At 43.8% G+C, this 17809-nt stretch overlaps 1 protein-coding gene across 2 annotated transcripts in view; it reads left to right on the top strand.

Annotated features, from left to right (window-relative positions):
* The window catches only part of FRMPD2 (FERM and PDZ domain containing 2), a 121667-nt gene that overhangs the window by 73740 nt on the left and 30118 nt on the right, over positions 1 to 17809 (top strand). For both annotated transcript variants that reach the window (XM_054435554.1, XM_054435555.1), the window contains 3 exons: positions 3172 to 3328; positions 11626 to 11836; positions 17248 to 17348. In XM_054435554.1, coding sequence (XP_054291529.1) covers positions 3172 to 3328; positions 11626 to 11836; positions 17248 to 17348 — 469 coding nt within the window. The remainder of the gene's footprint in view (positions 1 to 3171; positions 3329 to 11625; positions 11837 to 17247; positions 17349 to 17809) is intronic.

Genomic DNA, 17809 nt, shown 5'->3' with positions numbered 1-17809 from the left:
TGGCATACTCTGATTACTTTTCTGTATGATGGCACTTTTGTAATATCATTTTCTCTAGAGAGGATAGAAATATAGTTTAGTTTTTCTTTTAGCATGGTGGATTGAAATCTGTTTTTATTATTGAAAGGATTAATAGGATGCATGAAACACGCAGCTTTGCACAGAAACATTTTTGCTCTTTCTAGTGCTGCAAAAGAATTATTTGCTGCAAATGCAGGAAACCTGACAAATTCTATCTCATGGTATTCCCATAAAAAAAATCGTGTGGTGTATTGATAATGCAGTATACACAACTATAGACTATATCCCTGATAGGGAAGCATTTCAATTAGATGAGTATTTTTGAGAACTAAATTACAGTTTTTCATTTCTGATGAGTGCAAAAACTTCCTGTAGATCAGCTACTTGCTCTGTAAACCTCATGCTTCCTTTGGGGGCTGGGTATTACAGGGCATGGTCAATTTCATCTGGCTGCTGGCCCTGCACCTTTCTGCTGAGATTTTAGGTGAGTTAGACAAATGGAAGGAGTATTCTGGGATGGCTAGCAATAAAGTAACTATTCTAGAAAAGTCTTCAAATCACCTAAATAAATCCAACTAAATCTAAACCAAGTGTATCCCCATCTCAACTTCTTAGAGGGATCTGCTCCGTATCACCCAACACCACCTGGTGCGAAGGGACGTGGCAAGGAGGGTGTGTCCGAGTAGAAAGAGTCGGTGGTCTTAACCAACTGGGGTGAAAACGTCTTACTTTCTGTGTATTATAAGACCATGTGAATGCATTGCCAGGGCTCCTCCCAGGAAGTGAGGGCCCTGGAGCTTCAGTTTCATTAGTTTCATGACAAGTCTCCCCTGCCTAGAAAAATATTATTTGTATTTCGTACAAAGATGTATGAAATACAAATAATCAAGCAGATGAACAAATAGCAACAGAAAAAAAACTCCTAGGGATGAAAATATTCAAAATGGTAAACTGATGCTTTGAAACCAACATGTTACAGAAGCACCTGCTATGAATTAGGTGGGTGCAAGAGTAATCACACCCACCTAATTGCAGTAATTGAACCAACCTAATATTTCTACTGCAACCACAGAAGTGCAAAGAAAGGATTTCATGCTGGTGCTGAAAACACAGAGATTGGAGTTATACATCACTGTATACACAGAGTAGCAGCTTGCCTATGCAAAAGTTTGCAGATAAGAATTTTCCATTAAATGATGGAAAAGAGTCTTGACAGTCAAGACTCTTTTCACCTTTATGTCAAGAAATACGATCAGCATTCCACTCTGGTGTTTGATACCTTGGAGCACTGATATCTGAAAAGGAGAGTTTTGCTGAGAGTTTATAAGCTAAAAGACACTTCGATGTGTGTATTTGTTTGTATGTGGGTGTGTGAATGATTCTCCCTTTTCAGATTTGTTAAAAAATAGTTATTACATTTTAAAAAGTGATTTATTCTTGCTAGGCACAGTGGCTAACCCCTGTAATCCCAGCACTTTGAGAGGCTGAGGAGGATCACTTAGCCCAGGAGTTCGAGAGCAGCCTGGGCAACATAGCGATACCCCTGTCCCTATTTAAAAAATACAAAAATTACCTGGGTGTGGTGGTGCCTCCCTGTGGTCCCGACTACTTGGGAGGCTGAGGTGGGAGGATTGCTTGAACCCAGCACTTCAAGGTATCAGTGAGCTATGATTGTGTCACTGCACTCCAGCCTGGGTGACAGAGCGAAACCCTGTCTCAGAAAAAATGACTTGTTCATATAAAAAATGCTTAATATCTGAATAAACTTAATATAAAACTGTCAGGATTGCATGAAAGCCTATTGGTGTGTACTGACAAAGTGTATGGATTTCAAGCAAATATTCAACTTTGAAAAAGTGTGGATAAAATGATCAGTTGAGTACTAAAGAAGAATTATTACGACTAGTGGAGCAGCATCTATGAATGCTTGAGACAACACACTATTTAAAGAAATACTAGTTATAGTACAGTTCAATTGGATTCAGAATCCATTCCTATTAGCACAAGGAGGCTTAGCACTATACTTGTCAGTAAAAGTAAAGAGTATATAGAGAATGAGCAATTTATCTAAAATTAGGTTAATGGTAAAAAGGAGTTTCTCAAAGAAAAAGCAATGGATATTTATCTGCCTTTTGTTGATATCTGACATGCGTGAATGGAGTTTCTTAGAAATGGTGACTATCAGGAATTAAAAGAGATTAGCCTTAAAGAGGATCAGGGGTTTCCGGGAGCGCTTTCAAGCATAAGCCCTGTTTCTATAAAGTTATCTTTATAGGAGCAAGCTGAAGGTTCTTATTAAAATAGGTAGAATATCTAGAATGAAGATTTTATTTGGAAGTTTTATATGAATTAATATTTAATATCACCTATATATATTTTATTGTTCTTATTAGAATAATATATTGCAAAAATTTGTATTTTTTTCATAAAGCTCTATACAGGTAGCCTCATATAGGTCATCTTCACCAGTTTAGCCCAGTGAGCTGGACAAATATTATCACTTTGTATGTAGGCCTCGAAGGTATAATGTGGGGAAGCGTTTCTTTGTGGTGTGACCTCAATTCCTGTGGCATTTTGAGGACTCTTGCTCTTTTTTTTTTTCATCTGTAGAGTACAAATACTGATAGAATCTCTCTTATTCTGTAGTTGTGAAGACAAAATAAATTCATACTCATAAAGCACTCAGAACAGAATCTGCTACATTATAGCCAGAAATATTATAACACACAGGTGTTTTTATCTTTTTCATAACCCGACTAGTTGAGATTTTGTCTACAACTTCTTGGAGTTTGTACAATAAAAACAATGGGAATACTTAGTGGTTTTCATAATGCACACTGAGGGTTAGTTTCCGTCCTTGCTGAGGTCAATGTACCTGACCCACTTCATATTCTTTTCACCCAGCACGCTCCTTGGAAAGTAGTAATTGTTTGATAAACAATTTGATTGATGAATGAAGGAAAAACTAAAAAGAGGGATTTTCTTTAAGCTAAGAAAAATATCAGGCCACAGTCAGACAGCATCTGCCATGCACCCGTGGATGCCTGCTACAGGATGTGGAAGCGAGGGACCAAGCATTTTCTTGCAGTTTTGCGTCAGTGGAGGGTTGTGGATGATAAATGTATTAAAGTCTGTGTTTGCTTCCTTCAGCAAAAAAAGTTCACCATCACAAGCAGTGTCACTGGGAAGAAGCACACATTTGTCACAGATTCAGCCAAGACCAGTAAATACTTACTGGACCTCTGCTCAGCCCAGCATGGGTTTAATGCACAGATGGGCTCTGGGCAGCCTTCCCATGTTTTATTTGGTGAGTAGAAGCTATATTCTCCATATACACTTTGACAAGTTTGTTATTTCATAAGATAATTTGTATAAATAGATACAATTGATCTGGGGACCTCTAATAGAGTTGTAAATCTCTCTAATAATGACAGAAACACAATAAAAATGAAATACAGTTTTATTTTCTCAAGTTGGCAAGCACTAAAATAAATAACACTGGGAGGGTAAATTGATATGATCTTTTCAGAGTGCAATTGGAAATATACATCAAAAGCCTTAAAAAGTGCATGTCCTCCTGGCCCCATAATTTTACTTGTAGATAGACATTTATCCTAAGATAATCAATATAGACATACACAAAAGTTGCTGCCCGTGGACATATACTAGGGTGTCATTTATGACAGTGACCATTTGAAAGCAATCTAAGTATCCAAACATAGAAGACCAGATAAATAAACCAAGAGCATCTATATAATTCAGACAGTAAAATCAGTTTTTGGACAATGATATGTGAAACTGTACGTGATATGGTGCTAAGTGAGGAAAAGGAAGTTATAAGACTGTGTCTAGCTAGCACCGTCCAATGACACTTTCTTCAATGATGGAAATATCTGCATTGTTCAGTGTGGGAGTCACTAGCAACACAGACCTATCATGAACAAAAGTTCTTGGAAAAGGAATTTGACGGAAAAAGACTTTATTCCCGTCACAGTCTGCAAACCCAGAAGGCACAACCTTAGTATAAAACAAAGGTGTGTTCTGGAGAACAAAGGGAGGGTTTGGCTTTTATAGAGAAAGCTCCCACCTAGGTTCCCAATCAAGTTCATTTATTCAAATGAAGGATTCAAACTTGCTTAGTTCAGACTGGTTGATGCGGTGCAGTTCTGATTAGTTGATACAGCTGAGCCCTGATTCGAGGAGGCAGGTGAGCTCTGATTGGTTGGTTCAGGTGAGGTCTGCAAGTCCCAATGTTAAACAGAAGGGTGGATATTCAAATAACTGAGAGTACCTGTGTGACCTCTAGTCAGCAAATGGCTGCTTGGCTCTGTTTTATTTATTTATTTATTTATTTATATTTCTTAGCTTTTAGTTTTTATTTACTTATGAAACATAAAGCAATTTTGCACAAAAGGTAACAAATAAACCTTGAAATTTCAATGGCTTAATACAGCAAAGGTTTCTTCTCAGGCATTTCTTAGTCTGGCTATTTTGCAGCTCTCCTCCAGCGACTTGGGGTCTCGGCTGCTTCAGTGGAGAGCTCCATTATCTAGAACAATTACTCCAGAAAGGAAAGAGAGAGCTGTAAAACTGCACAAGATGTTTTAAGAGCCAGATCCCAAAGTGACTCATATTCCTTCCATCTGCATTTCATTAATAGAACACAGTCACACGGCCCCCAAGACAACTGCAAGAGGGGTTGGAAAGGGAGGACTTCCTGTGTGCCCAGGAAGAGGAAGTAGTGTAATGATACACGATGGTCCTTGCCATAACGTCTGCAGCCATCTGCTGTATCACCCTTAATTGAGAGTTTGGTATTAAATTCATAGCAGGACCAGATTACTGAAGAGGCAGAGTTTGTCATTTGTGTTTAGATTGGAATCCTTGCAAGGAAAAACACTAAAATGTTTCTGCAATACACATAATCTAGAGATCAGGTGGACAGCATGGTGACCTGAACGCGGCACAGTTGAAGATTACCTACCAACAAGAATAACAATGAATGTCCTGTTAAATAGCCCTGGAAGCACCTGTACCAATCAGGAAGCTGTTTGCTGCTGCTTAGCAATTACAGTGAGAAATGTAACTCATCACATTCTCCTACTTTTGGTTGCTTAGCAGATCTTTTGCTTACTGTGCTTCTAAATTCAGAAAATATAAATACCCTTGTTTTACCAGGACCATATCTTAAAAATTTCAGGTACCTTGTATAGTAGGATTTTTTTTTTGCCTGAACTCATTTTTTCAGAAAAATTTCAACTTTTATTTTAGATGCAGGGGGTACATGTGCAGATTTGTTAAATGGGAATATTACGTGATGCTGAGAGGTTTGGAGTATGGATCCGGTCACCCTGGTAGTGAGCGTAGTACCTGATAGGTAGTTTTCTAACCCACCTCACCTTCCTCCACCCTCTAGTAGTCCACAGTGTCTATTGTTCCCATATTTATGTCTATGTCTGATCAACGCTTAGCTCCTGCTTATGAGGAAGAACATGCAGTATTTGATTTTCTGTTCCTGCATTAATTTGTTAGGATTATGTCTTCCAGCTCAATCCATGTTACTGGATACAAAATCAATGTACAAAAATCAGTAGCATCTCTATACACCAAAAACATCTCAGGCTGAGAGTGAAATCAAGAACACAATCCCACTTAAACAATAGCCACAAAGAAAACGAAATACCCAGGAATACCGCTAATCAGGAAGGTGAACAATCTCTACAAAGAGAACTACAAAACACTGCTGAAAGAAATCAGAGATGACACAAATAAATGGAAAAACATTCTATGCTTATGGATTGGAAGAATCAATGTTGTAAAAATAGCCATACTGCCCAAAGCAATTTACAGATTCAATGCTATTCCTATCAAACTACCAATGTCATTCTTCACAGAATTAGAAAAAAAAAACTATTCTAAAATTCATATGGGACCTAAAAAGAGCCTGAATAGCCAAAGCAATCTATTTTAAATTTGGGCCCAGTTAGCTACTCAGAATCCATCTTGAGGGATTGGCTCTTTCAGGTTCACATTTGTTCACACTATTGGGCACTTCAAAGGTGGCAAAAAGAACTGAGGGATTAAATTTTCAATGTTATTTAATTTTTGTCCATTTATATTTAAATTTAAATGGCCACATGTGCCTACCGTATTGAATAGCATAGTTATAGATAGACACACAACACTAATTTGGTTAATATTAATGTGTTTTAAGATAAGAAAGAATACAGAAATGAACTGCACCAAAATGTTACTTGTTATTACCTTTGGGAGTTAGGCATACAGGTATGACTGTTTTCTCTGTGATACTTTTTTGATATTTATTAAACTTACAACAATGAACGTGTGTATTATTGTTATAACTAAGAGTGAGACTATTGGTTAAAATGGGGCACACATCACATAAGACAAGTTAATATTTATTGAGCATTTACGAAGTGCTATGGAGCTATTTACTATTGTTATTACTAATTTTTCCTGGTGTTATGCTAAGTACTTACACTAATTACCTCCCTTATGTTCATAATTTACTGTTTTCTCCAACCACCCTGGTCAAGCAGCCCCAGGAGGCAGGTACCAGCATTATGTGGAGGAGCAAACTGAGGCTTGGAAAAGTTAAGTAATGTGCTGGCTGCTTGGTGGTGGGCCTAGCCAAGGTTTGAACCTGTGGCTGTTGGGGCCCAGTGCCTGTACTATGGCCTTTCATAACCAGCCAGAGCATGGAATTCAGTGCTAGAGAGACTTGGTTTTGTGCACTGGCTTTACCACAGCTGCTGTCAATGTCTAAGCATTAGTTCTTCTTTGGCCATAAAAGGGAGCAATATAATATAGTGGTTTACACCCTTCATGTTCAGAGCATGGTTCCTGGAGCTGCAGCATGCATGTCATCTGGGAGCTTGCAAAGGATGCAGAATCTCAGGCCCCACTCCAGACCATCTGAATCTGAATCTGCCTTTTAAAAAGAACCCAAGTGATTTGAATGTACATATAAGCTTCAGAAACACTGACTTGGAATGTGGCCTGTGGAGTCCAGTAGACTCAGGGGAGTGCCACTTTCTAGCTGTGTGACTTTGGGCAGCTCACTTCCCCTTTCGGAGCTGGAGTGTCCTCATTGGCGCACACAGACCATACTGTAGGTTTGTATTGTGCTCGAGTGGGAAGGTGCGTGTGTGTAACATTTCTAGCTCAGTGTCTGGTGTTCTGTGCTCAGTGTGAGAGTAGTAATGGTGGCTCCTGCTCACGGGGGTTTTGTTCAGTGCCAGCCAATTCATATGGGAGCTGTGTCGTTGGGTCCTGGGGCTGGCCCAGGAGTTGGGGTCAACTGGGAAACAAAGTTGCTGAACTTTCAGATGCAGAACCAAATGCAGAAAATAATGGTAGCTTATTTTATTATTTGCAGCAGAACCAGATGAACATATAAACATTTCATTGAAACCACAGGCTGGTGGTTCCAGGATATTTCCAGGGAGCTGGAGGTGACAAATGTAAATTAATTATACCTGACTTACCTGCTATTGCTGAGAACAGTGTGTGAAACACCATCGATATTGCTTTTATTGCCTGATTTCAGTGACTGTAAAATATTTATAAATATTTCATGAGCTCACTTGTAAAATTAGTCCTTTCAGGCCTATTTGGCTTGTAATAGGCTGTTTTCTCAAACTGCACATTCTACCATCTTAGGAGTTTTTAGGAATCTAACATTCATTTGCATTGAAAGGATGAGTTTAGACAAAGTTTCCTTGCCTTTTAAAATATTTCTTCATTTTGGAAACTCTCTCTGCAGATTCATGTAACCCTTTTCAGCGATTACATGCAGCCGAGAACTGACCGCCTCCAGCTGATGGTCCCACACACCCCTCAAGCTCAGGGCATCCGTAATTGATCTCTTCCTCTCACACACCTCTCTTTGCCATGATATTTGTCTTGTTCACAGCAGGTCACCCAGCCTTCCTGCAGGAAACTGGGAGTGTCGGGGCCTGCACCCTCTCTTCCCACCCCACTTGTCACCAAAAACAGAGAGAGAGATGTCAAAGCTGGGGGAACCCAACACATCTCATATCCTTGAAATGGAGGCACGTCACATAATGGACTTGCTGCTGGTACTCTTGTCCCGGATAATAGTCCTTCTCAGCCTTCAGAGTGACCTTTCAAAAGGACCAATCCTGTCATTTTCTTCCATGCTGAAAACTTGTTAATGGCTCTCTGTTGTCTGCAAGGACAAGCTCAAACTTCTTCTTCTAGAATGGCATGCCAGACACTTCCCACTCTGTCCCCAATCCTGCCGTATTCTTTGCCCTGGCTCCTCCTCTCTGATCTCTGGCTGTTTTTCATGCCAGCTTGCAGGCTGTTCAGCACACCAGGATGGCTCAGCTTCCAGGGCTTTTGTGCCCAGCATACCCTCTGCCTACAGCGCGTTCCTAACCCCGTCCTGGCTCAGACCACCAAGATAAGTCCAATCCTCTGTAAATAAGCTTAAGGGTAACCTCATCCTTGAAGGCTTTCCTGATTGACTGCCCCCAGGTGGCTCTTCCTAGGTGGATGGACCACTCCCTCTGCTGTGCAGACCTCTGTCTTCTCACCTATATTATTCTGCCACTTTTATTTGTGGATATGCCTGCCTGCAGTCAGCAGTGGACTGGGAGTTCCACAAGAGCAGCTCCAGCACAGAACAGAGGTGTGGTGTGTCAAATGGGAAGTATTTAATACATGTTTTTTGATGAATGAATGGATGATTTGTGTGGAATTACAATCATTTACTGAACCCTTCCCATTTTTGATATTTAGTTCACTTTTTGTTTTTAAGTATTACAAATAATATGATAAATATCATTGGAAGAAACATTTTTCTATATTTTATATCGTTTCTTTTAGCTAGATCTCAGAAGTGTAATTGTTGGGTACCAACGCTGGGCATTTTTAAGACTATTGCTGTTTTCCCGAGTGCCATTCTCAAGCCCAGTATTGTCTTGTCTGTTTTGTTGCATCGTTGTTGGAATAGATATCATCGTGTTTATCTTTGTTCATTTGAAGGTAAAAGTGATTTCTCACTGTGGCTTTATTTTGCAGTCCTTTGATTCTTGAGCAGTTGAGCACTTTCCAAGTGCTTCTTAGTCATTCTTCTGTGAATTATCTCAATAAACATATTACTTTATAGTTATATTTGGTTCTGAGGGGAGAAAAGATAGATCACTGAGCTTTTACAAATGAATAATTTCCGGACTAAATAGGCAGGATCTGTCAGCCCTGCGGAGTGGGGCCCATGGGCCTTTGCTCAGCTGTTTCTCATGGGTGGCCTGGGGGCTGCAGGGGTGGTCTCGGCCCTTCCACAAGAAGGCTGCAAGACTGCAGATTTGCAGTGAGCTGCCCAGAATCTTGTCCTGGGTGTCTTTTCCTTGTGGCCCTTGGCTCTGAGTATATCCTGTGTCCTTGAGACACTGTAAGTGACTTGGACTTTGCCCTTGACATCCAGATGGATTCAGTCTTATTTCCCTAGTGCCACAATTATGCTACGAGTCACCCACAGCAGGGAATAGAAACTGTCCACTGTCCTCAGCTCACTAGTAGCTTTGGGACATTCGTCGCAATGCTTCCTTCCATTCTTGAAAGGCTGTCTACTTTTGGCTCTACCATCTTCCAACAAATCCCCACTCCACTGTTTGTCCACCCAGTCAGCCCCATGAAGCTGAGGCCTGGCGATGACACTGGCACTCACCGGCAGCCCCACCAGCCCACAGCTGTAGGCTGAGTCCCTGATGCTGAGTGCTTGACACCCAGGGTCTCATTTCCTGACCTCACTAAGTGGCCCCTCTCCTGCCAGCTGAGCTTCCTCCTCAGGCTCCAGGCACTCTCCAGCATCTCACAGGCCCTTGAGCTCTGTCTCCTCTGCTAACTTTTGTGAGTCCCCTGCCTCTAAGGGATGGCTCCTTCCTGTAATCACAGTCTCTGTACAGTCTTGCTTCAAACCCGCTAAACCTCTCTGAGCTGCGACCTTGCCTCCACTGTCTCTGCCTAGAATATCCGCCTGTGGGTATTAATATCCATCATGATTAACTCTAAGGTCACTGTCCCTTTGGGCCCTGGTAAACAGAAGGCTGGGCGTGTCTCAGATCAATCTCCCCTGCTACTGTCATTGTCTTTGTGTCCTTAGCATCCCCATTTTCCAGTGTGGACTGTGGAGTCTGCAGATTTGAGTGTGAGTCTGCCCTACCACTTACTGGCTTTGGGACCATGAGCAAATTATTAACACTCTCTTAGCCCCAAGTTCCATGATCTTTAAATTGGGTATAATAATATCTACCCCACAGGATTATTGTGAGGATTAAATGAGACAATGCAGATAATGTGCTTCCCACTGTGCCTGGCACATAGTAAGCGTTCAGCAAATATTAGTAGTTGATGTTGACATTACTGCTGTTGTTGCTGTTTCTGAACAAGCCCAAGCTCGGATTAAGATACTATGCAATTTGTGCAAAAGCTGCAGGTCACATTTAATTTACTTATATTCCTCCATTGCTTTTTGCCTACTGTATGTGAGTGACGGTATCATAATGCCTCATGCATGCAGAAAATTCTCAAAAAGTTTTTTTTAAAAGGCTGGCTTTGCAGTAAGCACAGCCCTGGCGGGGAACCAGACACCATTGTAGGGAAGAGAGGGGGGTCTGTTTGAAGAAATATATGCCCATGGATATCCTTGAAATGGAGGCACTTCACCAGGCTCTAGAAGTGCATGTGCACACACACACATGCACACACAGAGAAACCAGGAGCCACACCACTACCATGTGTCTGACCATTCTTTCCTTCTTGGTTTTAGCAAGGCACAGATGGTCAGAATGTATTCATCATTTTCCTTTCTTAAAATACTAACTTGGCTTTATGTAAAGCCTCATTAACTTAAAAGCTCTATTTTTCAAATCCCATTTTTTTTTAATGAACAATGTGAATAGTGAAGTGGGGAGTTAATCACATCCGTGGTCTTAAGTTCAAGACTTCATCAAAGTTATTTATTAAACATGTCTGCATGAAAGGAGAAAGGCAAGTGTCAAAGCTGGGGGGACCCAACACATCTCACATTATATTTCAGGAAATAGGACTTTGTATTAAATATGATTACCAGGTCAAACTATGCTGTGTAGAGATTAAAGGTTATACTCCACAGAGCAGAGCCTAATCTTGGGATCTCAGGAGATTTGGAGGCACATTTGCTACAAGAATGTTTGGGAGGACAGATCTGTAAAAGCAGAAAGCAGAAGGGGATGGGGCAGCCGATTTCGCAGGAGGCTCGGCCGGAGCCCGACGCACCCGCAAATGCTCTAGGGTTAGCACCCATTTTAACAGGCTCTTTGGCTCTGCGTCCTGTCAGCTGCAGGGGGAGAGAGAGCATCTTGTCTCTTCCTTCTTCTGTTTCTGAGGTTTCTTTCATTAGCAAGTGCTAATTAGGAGAACTTGCATTCTCAGGGATAATCGCAGGAGACAAAATAGCAGCACAAAAAGAAAGGAGGAGGAGAGCGGGGGCCCAGTGATATGTTACAACCACCAGAGCAATGGATCCAGCATCATTCTTGTCTGTGTGTATGTCTATCTTTTTCTCCCCAAATTCAGACCATGATAAGTTTGTGCAAACGGCCAATTTGAGTCCTGCATACCAGGCCCAGTCTAAGCCTCTCATTTGGATTCAGAGATTGTCATGCTCAGAAAACGAGTTGTTTGCATCCAGGCTTCAGGATGCTGCAGGAGGCCTGTTGAGCACATCATTGGATAACTTCAACGTGGACGGCAGCAAGGAGGCTGGACCAGAAGGCATCGGGCGCAGGTGGGTGTGACACATTTGTTCTCTGGGCCCAAACCACCATGTGCTTGATGCTTTGCAGTGATCTGTACTGAAGATTTTTTTTTTTTTTTTTGAGACGGAGTTTTGCTCTTGTTGTCCAGGCTGGTGGAGTGCAGTGACATGATCTTGGCTCACCGCAACCTCAGCCTTCCGGGTTCAAGCAATTCTCCTGCCTCAACCTCCCAAGTAGCTGGGATTACAGGCATGCACTGCCACACCCTGCTAATTTTTGTATTTTTAGTAGAGACGGGGATTCTCCATGTTGGTCAGGCTGGTCTCGAACTCCAGACCTCAGGTGATCCACCATCCTCAGCCTCCCAAAGTGCTGGGATTACAGGCATGAGCCACCACGCCCGGCCAAGAAATTGTTTAAAGGATGTTAGATGTCTAAGAAAAGTATATATTTATTGGGTAACTGTCAATCAGTTCCACAGAGATTTACAGAAGGCCATCTATGGGCTAAGTCTATGTTAAACACTCTAGGGCCAACATCCCATTCCTCCTTCTATGATGCTCCCATTTTTTGGTGACGAAGGAACTAGATGATAATATGAAATTGGAGAGGACAAATAAACAAGTTGCAATAAGCCTATTTGACCTTATTATCAGCCAGGTGCTATCCTGAGCATGTGTACACGTCAACTAATTTAAGTCTTATGACTCTGTTAAGTGTTTCTGTTGTTCTCATCACATCACAGAGAGGAAACCCAGGGGTTAGAATTTGAACACATGCAGCTGGCCTTAGAGTCCAACTCCTAACCTCTACACCATGCTACCTTTCCTATTGATGAGTTTCTTATCATTTAAATTTATATGTAAAAATAGTGGGCTTATAAATGCAACTTCACATGACAAAACAACGATTCATAAATTTAAAAATAGCCTAGGACTTGGATTACATTTACACTGCAATTTATAGAAATAGCACAGATTCCCAGGCAGCATATGACCAATGAAGGTTGCTGCAGGAGCTGTTTTTTTGGGTTGAGTTTTCCAGCTACTTCAGCAAGAGGGTATGGATGATTCATTTGAACTGAAAGTCTATGTGTGTATCTATATCTATATCTATACCTGTATCTATATCCATAACTATCATCTTAAAGTAATTCTTAGAAAAGTGTTGCCCCCAATTCTGTTGATGCAAATGTACATTGCTGTGTACCACAAACTAAATCAACAGTGGTAAAGCAAAAAGGTTTTGAGCATCTATTGCTGTGTAACAAATGACCCCAAAGTATAGTGGCTTAAAACAATGACTATTGTGTTATTCCGTTTCACAATGAACTGGATTAGAAATTTCACAGTGAACTGGGTTAGAAATTCAGGCAGGACTTAGTTGAGGGATTCTTCTGGGTTTCATGTGGTATTGACTGGGGTCCAGCAGATGCTGGACTAGTCTAGAGGACACAAGACGACTTTGTTCACAGGCTAGTTCCTTGGATGGTTGGGAGGCAGTGCTCATGGAGCTCCTCTCCCTCCGTGAGTAGTCTTGACTCCTCTCCATGTGGGGTCTCCAGCAAGGTTCTGCAAGGCAGGAGGGCTCCAAGATCCCAAAAAGAAGCTGTCAGTTCTCTTCAAGTCTAAGCCTGAAGCTAGCCTGGTGTCACTGCTGCCATACTGTTGGTTAAAATAGTCACAGGTCAGCACAGATTCAAAGGGAGCAGAAATAGGCTCCACGTCTTGATGTAGGAGTGTCCAAGACTTTGTGGACATCTTTCATTTGTCACCCAAACTAATGGTACCTTATAGCACTTCATTGTTTAAAAGGCAGAAGAAGCCATGACTGACTCAAGGCCATCTTGAGGATGTGTTGCCCACAAAGCATCCTTCCTGAGAATGGTGGCCCTTCCAGCGACTGGCCAGTGGTCACGCCCAGTAGGGGCTTTTCAGTGTTGCATGGTTGCTGCCCTTCTTGATACAAAGCTGAATTGGCACCCTCTGTAATATTCAGTATAACTCTAATCTCGGTTTACAAATGCCAAATTTTACAAATGCCTTAATAACTCACGAGTTACCGGTAACTTGTGGGTGAAAAGGGAAACTTAATTACTAGGCTTTTGAGTTCTTGGAAGATTCCCGCAACCCCACCTCCAAGAAGCACAGCTTGAGACACTGGTTTGGGTGCAGGTATGTTTTTGTGGAGGTGATGCCAAGAAGGAGTGAGAGAGAGAGGGAGTTGGGGAAGCAGGCAAAGTGTGGTCACAGGGGTAGGGGTCACTGGGTAGCTGTTGAGGGCAACCAGGGCTCAGCTCCACAGAGGTGTGCAGAGGCCTCCTAGAACTGCAGGACAGGAGGCAAACACTATGTACTGGCTCCTACTTCCCTTTGGTCGAAGGCTGAGAGGCCTGGACTCTCCCGTGCTTTTGGGTAAGGTGGGAATAGTGGGAGTGGAGACGGCTCCCAAGATGGACAAGAATCTCTAGAGCAGAGAGAGGGCCACACCTGAGCCAGGATGCTGTCAGCTCAACTGAGCCTGAGCTCTCATGGAACTGCCCCCCACCACTGCAGTTGAAGTCTGAGGTGGGCCAAAGGCCATGACAGTGATGCAATTGAGACGTTTAGCGTTTCTGTCATGGTACAGAGGCCACTCTGCCAGGGACCCCTTCTGACAGGGTTCTGGATCAAGCCCCGCATCATGGAAGTCCTTTGCCAATACTTGCTCCATGGTCTAGTGCCGTGTGACCTCAAGGAAGTTATTCAACACCCCAGGCCTCAGTTTCCTCATTCGTCCAGTGGTAGTAATAGTCATCCCTCCCCACTGGGTAGCTGTGGGAATTAAATCATGTTATAAAAGCTGAATATGGGTTGGGTCTGTGGTGAGTGCCCTGATGCTGGTCTCGAACACAGCGTTAGGCTCCATGAACGGTGCAGCAATTTCCAAGCAAGGGCACCAGGGACGGTTGCTTGGGAGATGTGACATCAGGTCTTGACTGATGAATAGGATCTGGGCACTGTGAGAGGAAGAGGAGGAATACCATGAGCAAGGACCTCCTTAGTCTTACTAGAAAAATGGATTGAGCACCTACTGTGTGCCAGCCCTGGGCCAGGTGTGGAGGATTCAGTGATGAGCAGGACAGTTGTGGTCCCCACCTCATGAGCTCGCAGGCCAGCGGAGAGGTGGCCTACATGAGGTCTGTGTGGAAAGGTGCAGGTCATGCCGCTGGCCTAAGCCTGGGCATGTGACCACAGGAGGGAAGGCTGACACGTGGAGGCAGGACCCCATTGCCAGTGGCATTCCTGAGCAGTTGTTTACACAGCACGTGGTGCCAGTGGCTGCCTGCCCTGAAGTACAGCTCCTGCCTGCCCTCCCACTCCTGGGAGGTGGCCTCTGACTTCACATCACTGCTTTTCTGAAGCCTTTCCCCACTGCCTCAGGCAAAGGTGTGGCTCCTCCACATCGCTGGCTCCAGTTAGGGCGGTACCCTCTGTCCCCTCCACCCTGACACCCACATGCTCGTGTCTGTGCTGTTAAACATGGAACTTCTCAAGAACAGCAATGTGCCTGGTGTATCCTTAGCTCTAAGGCTGGCAGGGAAAGCTTTCAGTAAATGGATTTTTTTAAAGTTCACATTTAAAATGTTTTTAAATTGTGGTAAAATACACATAATATAACATCTACCATCCTAACCACTTGTCAGTTCAGTAGCACGCAGTCCATTCACGATGTTGTGCTACCATCACCAAAGTCCATCCCCAGAGCTCTGTCCGTCTTCCCAAATTGAAACTGCACTCATTCGACACAACTCCCATTCCACCTGCCTCATCCACTGGCCACTGCCATGCTCCTTCTGGTCTATGAATGTGACTGCTCCAGGTTCCTCAGATGAGTGGAATCATTCACATTTCATCCTTTTGTGACTGGCAGTGATTGGCTTTTAAGCAATAAAGGGTTGCATATGTGGCCCAGATCACATGGGTCATAAAACCCCAGGCCCAGAAAAGCCCTTCCTTTTCCCTAAAGGCCACCTGAAGGCCACCTCAGCATCATCGCCTCTCTCGGCTCCTCCCAGACCGTGGGGATTTCTCCATCCGTTGAGCCCACGAGCACCCTGTCGCAGCCTCTCCCTGGGCACCTTAGTTGGCTCTAGGAGGCATGAAAGTCATCCACCCTGCATCCCACAGCAGGCTGGGGACTCCCAGAGGACAGGCCCATGCCTGACCCACCCTTTACCCTCAGTGCCTTGGAGCTCAGGCCTGACACCTGGGGTTCTCAGTCACTGTGGGTCGATCATGCTGCAAGGCAAGCACCAACAGGAACCAAGTCAGAGTGAGGCCTCGTCCGTCGCCAGTCTCCAAAGCTACTCTGTGCTGCACCTCTCTGTGAGGCTGGACTTCTCCTCCCCCCACCACCCGTTCTTCCCTTTCTGGCTGCAGCCTCTTTGCACGGTGCCAAGCTCCCTGCAGAGAGCCCTGGTGTCACGGCTCCAAGGGTACAGGGGGTGGGTCCATAGGTAACTGTCCATGCCAGCGACCCCTGCCATAGTCCAGCTGCTTGAAGCTGTGAGATTGCTGTGGGGCTCTGAGGGGTGGGGTCAGTCTGGGTAACCAGGGAAGCTGAATCTGCTCAGATGTTTGGCTGTCCAGGAGGCCCAGAGCTGGCTTTTTCCAGGGCTCTGAGACCCACAGCTTTACATCAATTGTTTCCTCTCACTCTAGACTTTGCTCACCTCTGAATGTAGCTTATCTCTGTGCAGAACTGACCCCGGGGCAGGGGCAACATCTCCCTTGACTCATTATTCTGCTGGGCTCTAGTACATTATTTACTAGCATGAGGCATATTCCGTCAGGGCCAGTTGAATGCTTGCATGAGTGCTTCTTGTTCACAGCATGGTATGATCAGGTGGCACCCAACACAACATGTACAATGATCAAGCAGGTCAGTGACCCTGCGCAGCTCTCGAGCATGTGGTAGGTGGGGTGTGGAGGGTGCCTGGCCTGGCTGAAGGCCTTCAGCTGAAAACAGGAGCAAATGACAAAACATCAGTATCCACTAAGAGTGCTGGTGTTTGATGCTTTCTATCTCATTTCAGTTCCCTTAGAAGCCTGGGAAGTAGGAATATTATTCTTATTTTATGGTTGAAAAAATGGAGGTTTACAGGATCATGTATCTTGCACATAGTAGGAGGCTCATATGAAGCCAGAGTGACCTCAGTGTTCCCTCTGAGACATAAAGATCCTAGAGCCATTTTTCCCAGTGCCCTCCTAATAACTAGATCAGCCCTTGATGGGGTACCTCTGAGGAGCTGCTGGGTGACTATACACAAGGCTGCCCTCCCTGAGCCACCATCCATACTCAGAAATGCCAAGAAGTTGCCTCCCTGAGCCACCTTATCTAACCTCACTGTCCTTCCCTGTGGGCCACCTTATCTAAACTCATTTTCTTTTCCCGGCAGCCCCTGCACTGGCCGGGAGCAGCTGAAGAGTGCCTGTGTGATCCAGAGGCCAATGACCTGGGACTCTCTGTCTGGGCCACCTGTTCAGAGCATGCATGCAGGTATGGGCCAGGCCACAACCAGGGCTCGGGTGGAGGAACCCCTACGCGGGAAGCTTGCTTTAAGTCTTTTACCACCACTTCATTTTGCTTCCCACACAATGTTTGTAACCTTGTTTTTGAATTGTTTTCTTTTTAAACTACCTGTGGTTGGGAAGAGACATTTAGCTTTGGCTGGGTATGTGGATCTGAAATGTGTTAGCTCTGGCGAAGACAATCCCAGCACTCTTGTCCAGAAGGAAGAATACCTGCTATGGAGGGTGTGTTCAGAAAAAGGCACCATTCACTGTAGATATGCTTATTTATGCAGGCCAGAACATCACCTCCCAGTATTCACCAGAAAACATACACAGAGTAGACTGCAGTCCCTTCTGCCATGCATCTTCCTGGCCAGTTCCCCATTGAATGTGAGGACAAAGAGATCCGACACTTGGAAAAATATCTCTACTCAGTGAGCATTAAGC

This window comes from Pongo pygmaeus, chromosome 8 (genome assembly GCF_028885625.2).
Source record: "Pongo pygmaeus isolate AG05252 chromosome 8, NHGRI_mPonPyg2-v2.0_pri, whole genome shotgun sequence".
In the NCBI taxonomy this organism is placed as follows: Eukaryota; Metazoa; Chordata; class Mammalia; order Primates; family Hominidae; genus Pongo; species Pongo pygmaeus.
This window is presented reverse-complemented; position numbering and strand designations above follow the sequence as displayed.